This window comes from Alosa alosa, chromosome 1 (assembly GCF_017589495.1).
Source record: "Alosa alosa isolate M-15738 ecotype Scorff River chromosome 1, AALO_Geno_1.1, whole genome shotgun sequence".
Lineage (NCBI taxonomy): Eukaryota > Metazoa > Chordata > Actinopteri > Clupeiformes > Clupeidae > Alosa > Alosa alosa.
The window spans coordinates 50,009,958-50,023,462 of NC_063189.1; the positions used below are offsets into that span (position 1 = coordinate 50,009,958).

Genomic DNA, 13,505 nt, shown 5'->3' on the forward strand with positions numbered 1-13,505 from the left:
TTAAACTATCTACCTATGCACATCTATTAATTCACTATTACATAATGTAGCTATTTAAACTACTCAACTATTGAACTGTTCAGCCATTCCTATAGCATTGATTTCTTTTTTTTTTTTTTAATGAACAAAGTAAAGGCAAAAAAGGTGTTTCCTTGTCGAACAAATTGGGATGCAATGCGAGCCTTGATTTGGATGCCATGCAGGAATTTGCTAGGGTCTCAAAACCGGATTATGAACATTCTTTGCCATAGAGAAACACACAATAGCGTTGAATTATTAACACGCTATGCCACAAAAACAGACAACGTGAGGTAAATTGAGCTATATGAAGTTATTATTTTGCAGTCACTTCGTCTGTTTTCATAAGCCAGAAGGATCGTACATACTTGGTACCAATGGATAGCCCTCTGTCTCCTCTTTCATCTGATATGCTTGCCATATCTATGCGTTCGCGGGTTTGCGAGTAATTCAAACGAGAATAGGCCAATGGGTGCGCAGGTGAACGCAGAGAAGTATAAACTGTAAATATGATGCAATTTGATTTAATTGTATGATTTCTTTTTCTATTTTCATACTTTAATGTACAGGCGATTACGTGGTCTCGTTGGAAAGCCCCACTTCTGCTCTGTCACGCATTAAAGGTTTCATCTCGCTGCGATGAACAGTTGCGGAGCAATGTAACAGAGAAGAAAGGGTGTGTTTTTTGACGCTCTTTGCGTCAATCGGGTTCTAAGGGTTAACAGACATGAACCAAGACGTAGCCCAGCAGCAATCTATCTAAAATAACACATATTTGAAGTAGCCTACCATTCATGATATGTTGTCAAATACTGAAATTGTGTTGGAGTTGTGTTTGCATAGCTTAGCCTAAGCTGTATGTTTCATTTCCCCAAAGGCCTAGGCATACTGTTTAATTTGCAGCCAGGAGGGACGAATGAAACAATACGCACGTGTAGCCTAGTAGGCTACTTCTCCTTAAATAACATTTGAACTGTTTTGTGCAGAGCTGTAGCCTAAATGCAACTGTATTTGACAGAGGACAGATGTAGGTTGCTACAAAATATGCCTATTAACTATCAGTGTTTTACGATTTCTTTGTAAATTAGGTTTAATTAAAAAGTGTTTCATTCGTCCCGATTCTACCCCGTTCATGGTTTAAGTCTACAGGCTACGTAAAGTTTTAGAAACCTTCTTTAGAAACGGCACACACGCGGGAAGAGGGGTAGGCCTAACTGCTGTGGCGATGGCTATTTTGGAAGGAGGCTGCAACGAAAATGGAACGTCACCTACTTGTCATCATGTAGGCTAGAACCACAGAGGAAAAAATATAGTGTCATCTGGCCTCCGAGGGAGATTGGGGGATATTTCACTACCTAGGCTACGGTATTCGACAGTTTCAGTGGATTTACCTACGGTTGTTTCATTTGGATCAAATTTAGGCCTACTCTATAGGCTATCCCACCAAGGCAAGGAAACTTTCTATTTTACACTTTTTTCCCCCCAAACTAAATGCTTGATACATAAGATAGCCTAGGCCTATTGTATATGATTTGTCCGTGAACTAAAATAGAAAAGGTCAGTAGCCTAGTTTTGACGCACAGTTCTGACTTTCTGATTCCTTAGGACAGACTAACTTGCCCTATGCCTATTCCAAATGTGTTTAATGTGCAGAATTCTTGAGATGGGCAATAATCTGGACCACAATTAGGCATTTCTATCGATTAGCCTTGAGCAAATCGAAGTGCATGCCATGTAACCTGTGGTGCCCTAACAAATAGACTGTTAGACGAAGGGCGAAGAATTCCTAGTTTCAAATGGAATATTACATCCCTACATCCGTCTCTAGTTAATTAGGCATGTTGTAGGCTAAGAAAAGTTCTATTGGTTTATTTGTCTATTGTTCCTGTGTGAGTCCGTCTGTCTCCGCCTCTACAAATGGCAATGGGAGTGAGATGGGGTCTGACAGCTGAAGTTATTTTTGGTGGTGGCAGCTTAGGGGAGTGAGGTGACAACGACGGCAAATGTCAACCGTTTCAAAGGCACATAGATTGTTAACTTGGTTATAGGGGAATGCATTTTTACACAGTTGCTGTAACACAGTTGTTTTGAGCACACTTTGGAAATTGTTCATTAAGTGTGATATTTTGTTGGCCTAATTTCAACAGGCTATTAGTGATGCCAGTATTATCTGTGTTGGCGATTAAGGGTAGCTTAAACTGGAAGGAATCTATAGGCTTTATGAAAGAAAAATAACAATTTCAAATAAGTGGATGACTTTTCTAGTAACTTTACTAGACTTTACTACTAGGCTAACTGTTGCCTGTATTTCAGGTTTTAAATTGAATAGGCTATGTTAGAATTTTGGGTGTCTCCATGATATTTAAGAGAATCATCTTTGAGTTAACCTACAGTAGGCCTATATTGGTCAGAACAGAAGACCAGGTTTTAAGTACTTCCACTGTAGCATTCAAAATAAATTAAGTTATTTTTTCAAAACAGTTAACTCAATTTTAAATAATTTTCCTAAATCATTTTAGTTAAGTAAATTAAGTAATATCAACCAAACTGAAATTTGATTATTTTTATTTGATACATAAGGATGTAAGGATACACTGACTCAACTCACAGTTCGGTACGATTCCCGATTTTAAGTTCACGATTGATTTTCTCACGATTTTTTTTTTAGCAGAATAGGCTGCAGATAAATTATGACTGAAAAATATTTCTTTATTTATATAAACTGTGAGGAACACAAGGTCTGAAATCATCACCTTGTCCAAGTTAAATGTGCAATCAGGGATTTGGCATGAAGTCGCTTTTGTGCAAAAAAAATCTAAAAAGTAAAAAAGAAAATTCCATTTTAACCAAGGACCAAACAAAACACACCAGAGAGGTAGCTCACCCCTACCTTCACTATTTCCTTAGAAATTCCATGCATAGTTTAGTTTTTGTTTGGGGGACAGGCTACCCCACTTTGTTTGTTTCCCGTTTTCGAAGCCTGGGAAGCCTAATTTTACAGTGTACTCACAGAATGGGCAGCTAGCGGTCATGAGGAAATTATTTCTGAATGTGGCAAAAAATGTTAGCCTATGGGCTTGAAATCGTGTAAAATCCCTGACTGCAACTTTAATGCATATTCTGTTTTGTCTGGCGCCCTGATGAGGTTGTTTTCAGTTAGGATAGTCATGTGACATTGAACAAGTGAAATCAAAAGCAGAATACTCCCTATTCTGTTTTTTAAAATTGCATCATGATTATTTGTTTTTATCTCAACAGGTTGTAATCTTCACACATTTCTATCGATTTTTAGCTGGTTCACAGTGCATTATTATGTCCTTATTTATACATTGACTTGATGAAAGCAAACCAACTACAGTTTGATTGATATAACCTGGAATATGCAATAAAAAGGCACAATTTTTGAGTATTTGTGAAAAAAGAACTCTTCAAATGTAGTAAAAATGAAAATGAACTCTTCAAATGTTATTGTGCATGGCTTTTGCCTTTAGTAGAAAAAATAAAGATAGAATTAAACCTTTGCAAATTAAACTGTAAATGAGTGATACACTAATGTTGATAAAAATGTGGGCAGCTGTGCAAAAAATGTGTATTTGAAAGTACAATATTACAATAGTGTTTCTAAGAATTGTCAGGATAGTGTTTCTAAGAAATGTCAGAAAGATATGCATATGCCTGTATTATTTGTTAGCAACAGAAGAGTCATGTTATGTTGTACATTGCATGCACAGTACTTATCATTCTTTGCCTCTGTTGCAGGATTTTGTGATGGACCAGAATCTGTTTGGTGGGGTTCCCAGATTCATAACACGGCCCAAGGCGTTTTCTGTGTGTGTGGGTAGGGATGCCTCATTGAGTTGCACCATTGTGGGCAGTCCTGTCCCAATTGTCACATGGGAGAAAGAGAAACTGCAACTCTCTGCTGGTGGCCGTTTCAAAACAGTGGAGGATGGTGATGTCTATCGCTTGACCATCTATGATCTGACTTTGGAAGACAGTGGGCAGTACATGTGCCGTGCCAAAAACAATGTTGGGGAAGCCTATGCTGCTGTGAGCCTTAGGGTGGGCCTGCCAGAGCAGCTGGTGGATCGAGCACCTGTGTTTATGGTGAAGCCTATGTCTGCACGAGTTGGCCTGGGAGGCGATGTCACCTTCTACTGCCGGGTGGCAGCTCACCCTGATCCTAACTTTGAGTGGGAGAAGGATGGCCGTTATATTGGTGAGACAAACCGTATCAAAATCACCTCTGACAGTGAAGGCAGCTCCTTGCGGATCCAAAGTGTGCGCAGCCTTGACAGTGGCACCTATACCTGTCGTGCTCAAAACACAGTAGGTCGGTCTCATGCTGCTGCCACTCTTGTAGTGGACCTCCAGGATGCCTATCAGATTGTTAATGCAGACAAAAGCACATCCCTTTTGTCACACCTCCAGAAACGAAAGGAGGAGATGAGAAAAGATATCTCCTTTCATCGAACCACAGAAAGCACTTCATCCTCTCTCTCTAGCTCTAAGATCACTGACGGACGAGACAATGATCAACGTGCCTCCGACTTTGCTTATAATTTGCCAAAAGGTGTCTTTACTCGCACATGTATGGTGACTGAGGGGAAGCATGCAAAACTCAGCTGTTTTGTCACAGGTCATCCAAAGCCCCACATTGTTTGGAGGAAGGATGGTACAAACATCACTGAAGGCAGACGACATGTAATGTATGAGGATCATGCAGAGAACTTTATCCTCAAGATTTTATACTGTAAACAGAGTGACAATGGCTTGTACACCTGCAATGCCTCAAATATGGCTGGACAGACATACAGTGCTGTGTTGGTGATTGTTAAAGGTAAGGATAATCTTGATTCATTTCTATGGATTTGGATGGAGCTTTTTGTTCTTTTCTGTGTCCATCTTTAGTTCTTTAGATCTTTAGTTTAGTTCATCGAAACACTTTGGTATTTTAGTTCATATATTCAAAGACAGACTTCAGTGAGGAGTATACAGTGGTGTGAAAAAGTAGCCTGACGAGCCAGACCCACATTAAAATGTAGGGTCTGGGCACTCACCGTTCGCAGTGCTCAGTCCGAGGGGCGGGATAATCAGTTGTCTTTCAAATTCCCTCTGCACTAATGGGACAGCGGCAGCTTATGAGTCCCATGCGTTTCCCACCAGCGGAGCTAGTTGGCTAGTTCAAACGTTTGCCAACTTAACTTGTGTCACACTGTTCGCCAACAGCAACATCCATCTTATTTGTTTTCAAGTAGCAGGGAATTCAAGCCAAACCGTTGCAACTCTGCCATCAATCATTATGTTAAGCCCACCTAACGACTCTATACACGATTTCATTGGCCTGATTGAGTTTCGATTTCTGGAGCTCACAAGCCAACGGAGAGTTGCTAGACTAGCCCACTAGGGGCGCGTCTAGATTTCTAGGCTAGTGAAAAAGTGTCACACCTAAATGTTTTAGATCATCAAACAAATTGAAAGTTAACAAAAGTAAACACAAAATGCAGTTATTAAATTAAGGTTTTTATTATTAAGGGAAAAAAAATCAAAACCTACATTGCCCTGTTTGAAAAAGTGTTAACCCCCTTCCCCCTTCTGTCACACCTGTTCTCAATCAAGAAATCACTTAAATAGGACTTGCCTGACAAAGTGAAGTAGACCAAAAGATCCTCAAAACATAGACATCATGCCGAGATCCAAAGAAATTCAGGAACAAATGAGAAAGAAAGTAATTGAGATCTGTCAGTCTGGAAAAGGTTATAAAGCCATTTCTAAAGCTTTGAGACTTCAGCGGACCACAGTGAGAGCCATTATCCGCAAAAACATGGAACAGTGGTGAACCTTCCCAGGATTGGCGGGCCGACTCATCCTAAGGATCACAAAAGACCCCACAACAACATCCAAAGAACTGCAGGCCTCACTTACCTCAGTTAAGCTCAGTGTTCATGACTCCACCATAAATAAGAGACTGGGCAAAAATGGCATGGTTCCATAAGTTCCAAGACCACTGCCATCTGTTTGTGACCTCAAGCTGAAGCGAACTTAGGTTCTGCAGGACAGTGATCCAAAACACACCAGCAAGTCCACCTCTGAATGGCTGAAGAAAAACAAAATGAAGTGGCCTAGTCAAAGTCCTGACCTGAATCCTATTGAGATGCTATGCATGACCTTAAAAAAGCAGTTCATGTTCGAAAACCCTCCAATTTTGTGTTTACTTGTGTGATCTTTGACAAATATTTAAATTAGTTTGATCTGAAACATTTAAGTGTGACAAACATTCAAAAAAATAAGAAATCGGGAAGGGGCCAAACACTTCTGGCTTCTAACACTTCTAACTTGAATCATGCTCTACATGGTACAGAGCTGGCACAACAGTGGAGGGGGTGGTATCAAGTTGCATCTATTTTCTGCTTCTGATGAGTAGTTTGCAGTTTCTCTGATAACACAAGCTGCCATCTGACGCCAGTGCTTTGGTCAGGTGGAGTGGTGAAGAGCTTTCATTCACCTTGTATTTTTCATTTTCACTATTTCATGCAGGGTTAGAGACAAGTTCCACTTTCTTTGGCTGTATGAAGACGTATATTTCTTGAAGATATTTGGCTTTTACTGTATGAAATGGATGTTGTATATGGAGCAGGCTTGTGCAAAATTCCAGAATTGAATTGAAACGGGCTCTTAAATTCCAATTCAATTCTTTAATTTCACTTGCATTTCAATTGAGGTAGCAAACAGGAAGCAGGATTGCAATTTGAATTGTGCACAACCCTGATATGGAGTGTTCAGGCCTGCCATATTTCCAGCTCTTTTGGCCCTCTGTACACACACTACAAAGGGCCAAAAGAGGCAAAGGTCAGAGTATTTCACATTTCTGATTGATACTGCAGTCTTTTCTAGCGTTGAGCCAGATTTCAGCAAGGCCCTGTGAAGTTAACACAGTTGATAAGTCATCTTTTGGAGTGTTTTGAATACAACTTTTTTAATGTAAGATTTTGAACAATGTAAAAACGGCTCTCACAAAGACTGTGAATTGCTTCATTATAGTGTTTCACTTATGATTGAAATGAGAAAAGCCAGGTGGGGAAATATAGGACATCGTGTAACACAATTATGTACATAGACATAGTTGGCATGGCGACTTGATGTTAGGCAGTTACCCCATTTTGGGACATCCTCAGAAAGGAGTCCATGTACAAAGTTTGTTTTCATATTGACACAGTTGACATATCAAAGCGTAGTTGAGAAGTGACTTTACTTCTGCCATTTTTTTTCTTCCATAGAAGTCATTGTCACTGAGTCTCACAGTTTGAATAGCTCAGATCAGATTATAATTTTCAGGAGTGAGAGTAACAATAACAGTTATATCAGAACGTCACAAATTCCCCCTCACTGAATGACATAACACAAGAAATGTTCCATGCCAGCTGATGTGATGCCAACATAATTTACAGGCTGCAAAATTCAAATTAGCGGAAATTTGGTTGAAGGAAGGGTTTGGATTTGGCTATTTCCGTATACTGTTTCCATGCATTATTTGTTGTATCTGAACAGTTCCCATATGCTTTTAAATGTTGAAATACCTACATGTATTTGAATTGAATAGATAGTTTAAGGAATTTAATGTAGTACTTCCTATTAAATATATACCTTTTTGACTTCCTGGTGTCAGTTACCTGACATTGCAATACAGTATTCCGAATTGTGTTTTGTACACATTTCTCCATGGCTTAATCAGTTTCGCTCTGTTTTGTGTCAATCTGACCCTTGGCAGAACCCAAAGTCCCCTTCAAGAGGAAGCTGCAGGATGTGGAGGTACAGGAAAAGGCCACAGCAATGCTTTTCTGTGAGGTGCCTGTAGCAGCCTCTCAAGCCAACTGGTTCATGGAGGAGACGCGCTTGGAAGAGAGTGGCAAATACCGAATGGAAGAGAAGGGGACATTGCGTCGCCTCACCATCCACAATGTCACAACCAATGATGATGCTGTTTACATCTGCGAAATGTCAGAGGGGAGTCGCACTGTTGCTGAGCTCACTGTTCTGGGTAACTGACACAGAATCAGACATTCTGCTTTTACCCTTTTAAAACCTACGTCTATATGTGTAAAAGAAACACAACATAAATCATAAAAATGACATATTGCCTAATATGGCAAATGCACAGCGTAGCGGTAGCGTGGGCTCAATACCCATAGGGTCTTAGGCTTGAGTCCGACCTGAGGTTATTTCTCAAAACCCCCAGCAAGTCTCCCTATCTTTCACTCTCACTCATTTCCTTTCTTCTCTTCACAGTTCTTTCTATTAAAAGAGTAAAAGGTCCATATAAAAGTATTCTTAATTGTTGATTACAAATATATACCTAGAAATGCAATGGTTGCTTGGGTGTTGCTATGCCAAATAAAGCGGTTGTTATGCTGGTTGCTAGGGTAATCATATTGGTTGTTATGGGGGTTGCTAGGTTGACAGGGTTTAATAGATGTTGATAGACAGATAGTTTAATATAGTTTAGTATAATGAATATTTATAGACAAATAGTTTAATGTTGATTTCTAAAGTAAGCTGTGAAGGTTCCTAGGTAGTAAGGAAGGTATGGATGGAGAGAAAGTTGGTGCCTTTGTTCAAAAACTGTTGTGTAGGTCTTGCTAGGTATTTTTCGTGTGGTTGCTGTTTGGTAGTTACTGTGGTTGGGAAACATTGAAAAACATTAACAGTGGGCAATATAAGTTGCCTATACAATGTATGCTGCTCTATCACCTCAAGGGACATTTTAATTGCAGCATATGCTAGGATAGAAAGATGAATATAATGATATAGACGAAGGATGAGTAGGCAATTGATAAATTAGGTTAATTGAATGGTAGGTCTAGGCAACAAATCAAATGCTGTTTATGTTGGTTCTGTAAATGGTAGGCCTTTGTATGTAGACTAAACTAGATCTTGTTATGTTCTAACTGAAACGTTATAATATTATATTGATTTTCTAAAAAGGCAGATAATTGGGCAGCCGTGGCCCACTGGTTAGCACTCTGGACTTGTAACCGGAGGGTTGCCTGTTCGAGCCCCGACCAGTGGGCCGCGGCTGAAGTGCCCTTGAGCAAGGCACCTAACCCCTCACTGCTCCCCGAGCGCCGCCGTTAAAAAGCAGGCAGCTCACTGCACCGGGATTAGTGTGTGCTTCACCTCACTGTGTGTTCACTGTGTGCATTGTGTTTCACTAATTCACCGATTGGGTTAAATGCAGAGACCAAATTTCCCTCACGGGATCAAAAAAGTATATATACATACTTATACTTAGATAAAGCAGTGTTGAGAGGTAGTCTAAAACACATTAGGCTTTCTTAGTAATAAATACATTTTCCCCCAGTAAGGGCAATTTCCAAAATGATAATAAAGTTATGGTAACACACCAGCATGGAGCTCTTGAACAGTCTTTGAACAGTCAAGACTTGAACAGTCTTATTTTATAGCCTACATTTTTAGAACCGAAGATAATTGATTGAGCATCGATATAGTTCACTGGATGATACTGAAGTCATGCATATATGGTTGTTTTTTCTGCAACTTAGGATAAGAGCATGAGGGATCACAGCATGAGACAATTTGTGTAGGCTATTATTTGTGAACAAATTAACTTTTTTCAAAGTGGTTAAATCTTCAGTGGTCATTTATGCAGACTCATGTAGCCTAAATTAGATGTAGGCCTATATAATTGCATTATATTATCCTGACTGTAGAAGAAGAGCATTTACTGTGGTTATCGAGGGTACCCAGTACAAACAAACATTGCAGTTTGACTAGGCTACGTTATGTTGGCAGAACGATTATGTAGCCTAGGCCTATGTTTTTCAATCTGGTGAAATATTCAATGGTCATTTATGTAGGCTCATGCAGCCTGAATTAGACTGATATCATTCAATAGCATTTATCCCTGCTGTAACTTTAAATGAAGCATGATATGAGTTTCACAATAGTGTTAACAGTAAATGTTTAAATATTAGACATATGCAGAATGATTGTGATTTTATGCGCAGATATCCGCTATGACACCAGTCTAAACTTTATTTATCTAGCGACAGTTACAGTTACAGCTAACCTATCTAGGTCTCTCACGAGATGGTTAACGTTATTGTCGTCCAAGTAGCAAGTATATCTTGCTTGATAACATTTTTGTTTTAGTCGAAAATCATTCGGTTTGCCACACTTTGTGCCTATGTGCCAGATGTGGACTATTAGTAGCAGAAGAAAGTTTGGAACAGTCTGACTTGTTTGTAGCTTACATAGCCTATTATGGAGATGGATATAGCCAGACAGATGGTGAGTAATGATATTCCTACTTAGCAGCCCGTCTTTGGTTTTAGACAGAACAGGGGCCGTTGAGACACAGGTGCAAAAGCATTGTGATGTCATTAGTTTAAACTCATGAACGTTCGACCCATTGATTTACAATGGGGAAATTTTATCACATTTAGCAAATATCTAAAGTATAAAGTTGTCAAACATTAAAGTTACATAGCGCAGGTGTCCTTTGGCTGGTCAGAAGAAGAATAATTATAAGAAGCCCAGCGATAACAGTACGGTGCATTTTCATGCACTGTAATTGTATAGCTTATACATTGTTACAACATGCAGTGCATGTACAAGATTGTCCCAACTTCTTATTGTTCTTGCATTTGATTTTCAGGTAACATCACAAAGAAACTCCCACGCAGGACAGTTGTCCCTGTGAGCGACACAGTAATATTCTGTGTAGAGCTTGAAAAACCTTGTGAAGGCTCTTACTGGACAAGAAATTGCGTTAAGCTGCTTGAAGATACACGCATCAGCATTGCACATAGTACACGGCAATACACTTTAACCATACGTGACTGCACTTCTGAAGACTCAGGAGAAGTAGCTTTCATCGCAGGGGATTGCAAGACCTCAACTCATTTCACTGTTACTGGTGAGGCTACTTAAATACATATGTACATGTACATACACATTTACATTTAGCAGACGCTTACCAAGTGACTTACATATCTCAACTATATTACAAAGGCCATTCTCCCCAGAGCAACTCGGGGCTAAGTACCTTGCTCAATGGCGCAACGGTGGAAGTCGGGAATTAAACCCACATTTTCAGGCTACTTTGCCTAGCTCCTTACGCTTTACCACCGCCTCATACATATGAAACTAAATGACAAGTGGCATACTGTGTGAAAGCAATATGAATATAAATAGTAACAAATGTCACCTTTCATGTTCTTTATTTTGGCCTTCTAGCACCAAGAAAGCACCCACCAGATCCCCCAATTGACCCTGTGGTACGGAACAAGACTGATTCATCCATCACTCTGTGCTGGTCACCTCCAGAGAGCGATCGTCCGGTGCCAATAAAAGGATACTTTATCGAAAGAAGAAAACTGGGAGCTCACACATGGCTGAGGTGCAACACTACAAGCACAGTGCCCTACACCCACTACACTGTCAACAACATTACAGAAGAAGGCAGCTATGAGTTCCGTATCTCTGCTGTAAATGACTTTGGCCGAAGCTCCTGCCTTGAGGTTCCTGGAATGTTCTTCCTTGGTGAGAGAGTAAATATTAACACGTACAGTACATGATATACAGGAATATTCAACCCCCATGAAATTGATCACCAATTTGCTATGATAGAGCTTGTGCACTGAGAGGTGTTTGCAACAGCAAAGAGTATTTGAATACACTAATGAGCACATTTGTGTTACACAAAGCTGTGTTAAAACACAGATAAACATGAGCACCCATTGATTTTAGCCTCCCGCCCACTTTCTCCCTACTTCTCAGCATGCTCTGTATGAGGAGGTGAGGAGGTCAACTTCAAGTCCATGGCAGGACAGTCAGCCTGCCTTTGTGTGCAGTTGTTGTTGTATTCCACCTCTTTAGCCATCTCTTTATTCTTCATCATTCTAGATTTTGTTGTTTAGGTTTTTCTCTGACACCTATTCTATTGATATCTTGACATCTGTTGTTGCAATAATTTAGGTTATACCAGTTATGTTAACATGTTTCTCATTACCTGCTTGACATCTTTTGTCCTATACAGAACCGACAGCGAACATAACAAAAGGCCTAGTGAATGCCAGTGCAACCTCTGGTGAGGAGGTTACGTTGACAATCGAGCTCTCTGCGGTCTGCTCAGGCTCCTGGAAGCTAAATAATACTCTTCTACGCAGTGGCTCTGACTACCTCATCACACGTTCAAAGACCATTCACACGCTTCTCATCCGTAAGGCCACTTTTGAGCTGAATGGGGCTGAAGTGAAGTTTGTTGGTGGTGGCTCAGAGAGTATTTGCACACTTAGTGTGAAAGGTAAGGAAGACAGAAAAAAACGTTTTTTTTCTTTCTGAGTGACATTCAAATGAGTTGACAGTCATCAGTTTTGGAAAGTCCTGTTGTACTGACTCTGCCATTCCTAAAAACACGTATGGTCTTTTAGGTTTTGTATGGGAATTTATATTTATTCAATAATCTGTTTAGTTAGTAAAATGTAAAATTATAATGGGGTATCATTTTCTTGTGAGTCAATTTACCATTTATCATTACTTAATGAAAATCTAGCATTTCCTTGTGCAAATGTATTACACAAAGTACACAAAGTAAGGCATCTGTCCTCAATCTTTCAATAAACTTCATATTCATTTTGACATACCTTGATATAAGAAAAAAAGAAGAAAAGAAGAAAAAAGAAAGAAAAAGCTTGTAACATTTGATGACCCTGTTTCCCATCTGTTCCGTTGAAATTTTTCTCATTGATCTAAATGAATCTCATTCAATCCATTTTTGCTATGAACATGTCTTAAAAATAATTTTTTGCAGATTTTCGACATTATGACCTAAAGTTGGTCTCTCTCTTTTATTATAATTTTCCTTTGTCAAAACATGAACAGTTTATGTTATAAGCATGATAATTGTACCAATGAAAAGTGTGGTCCTTTTTTGGCCCAAACTGCTGCTGCTTCAGTTCTTTAAAGCGAAACTCAACCGTGTCTCAAATGGATTACCACAAGTTTGAAAAATGCTCCCACCTCTTCTGCTATGTAGCCAAGATACAGTGTCAAAACATGAACAGTTTATGTTATAACGTTGAAAAGGTTAAAGGTGTCAGCTCCCACCTCTTCTGCTATGTAGCCGTTCCACACTCAGCTTTTTGACCATTAAGAGTGCACCATCGGGGACTAGCAGTGCACTTCGTGCCGTTGGAATTGTCAGTGTGAACACCTTCACACACTCAAATTAGGTATTGTAAGTGCAGAAGTACGCCATTTGAGACAGTGAAAGAAAAGCAGCATAGCCTACAAGTGCGAACGGAAATGTAATGTTTGAAATTATTGGACCTTCAACATACTTTTGAAGACATTTTGTTTCAAGTGTGCAACAAATGTAGTCGATTTAGTAAGGGAGTTCGTCGGTTAGCTAGTTAGTCGGTCATAGAGTAGGTAGGTAGGCTAAGCAAACAATAGGCTGCATTAGC

At 39.6% G+C, this 13,505-nt stretch overlaps 1 protein-coding gene across 12 annotated transcripts in view; it reads left to right on the forward strand.

Annotated features, from left to right (window-relative positions):
* Positions 1-1,343: 1,343 nt before the first annotated feature.
* Positions 1,344-13,505, forward strand: part of obscnb (obscurin, cytoskeletal calmodulin and titin-interacting RhoGEF b) — a 191,499-nt gene continuing 179,337 nt past the window's right edge. For all 12 annotated transcript variants that reach the window (XM_048246060.1, XM_048246078.1, XM_048246143.1 and 9 more), the window contains exons 1-6: positions 1,344-1,466; positions 3,778-4,858; positions 7,787-8,056; positions 10,694-10,954; positions 11,275-11,580; positions 12,077-12,343. In XM_048246060.1, the coding sequence (XP_048102017.1) occupies positions 3,787-4,858; positions 7,787-8,056; positions 10,694-10,954; positions 11,275-11,580; positions 12,077-12,343 (2,176 nt within the window). In that variant the 5' untranslated portion in view covers positions 1,344-1,466; positions 3,778-3,786. The remainder of the gene's footprint in view (positions 1,467-3,777; positions 4,859-7,786; positions 8,057-10,693; positions 10,955-11,274; positions 11,581-12,076; positions 12,344-13,505) is intronic.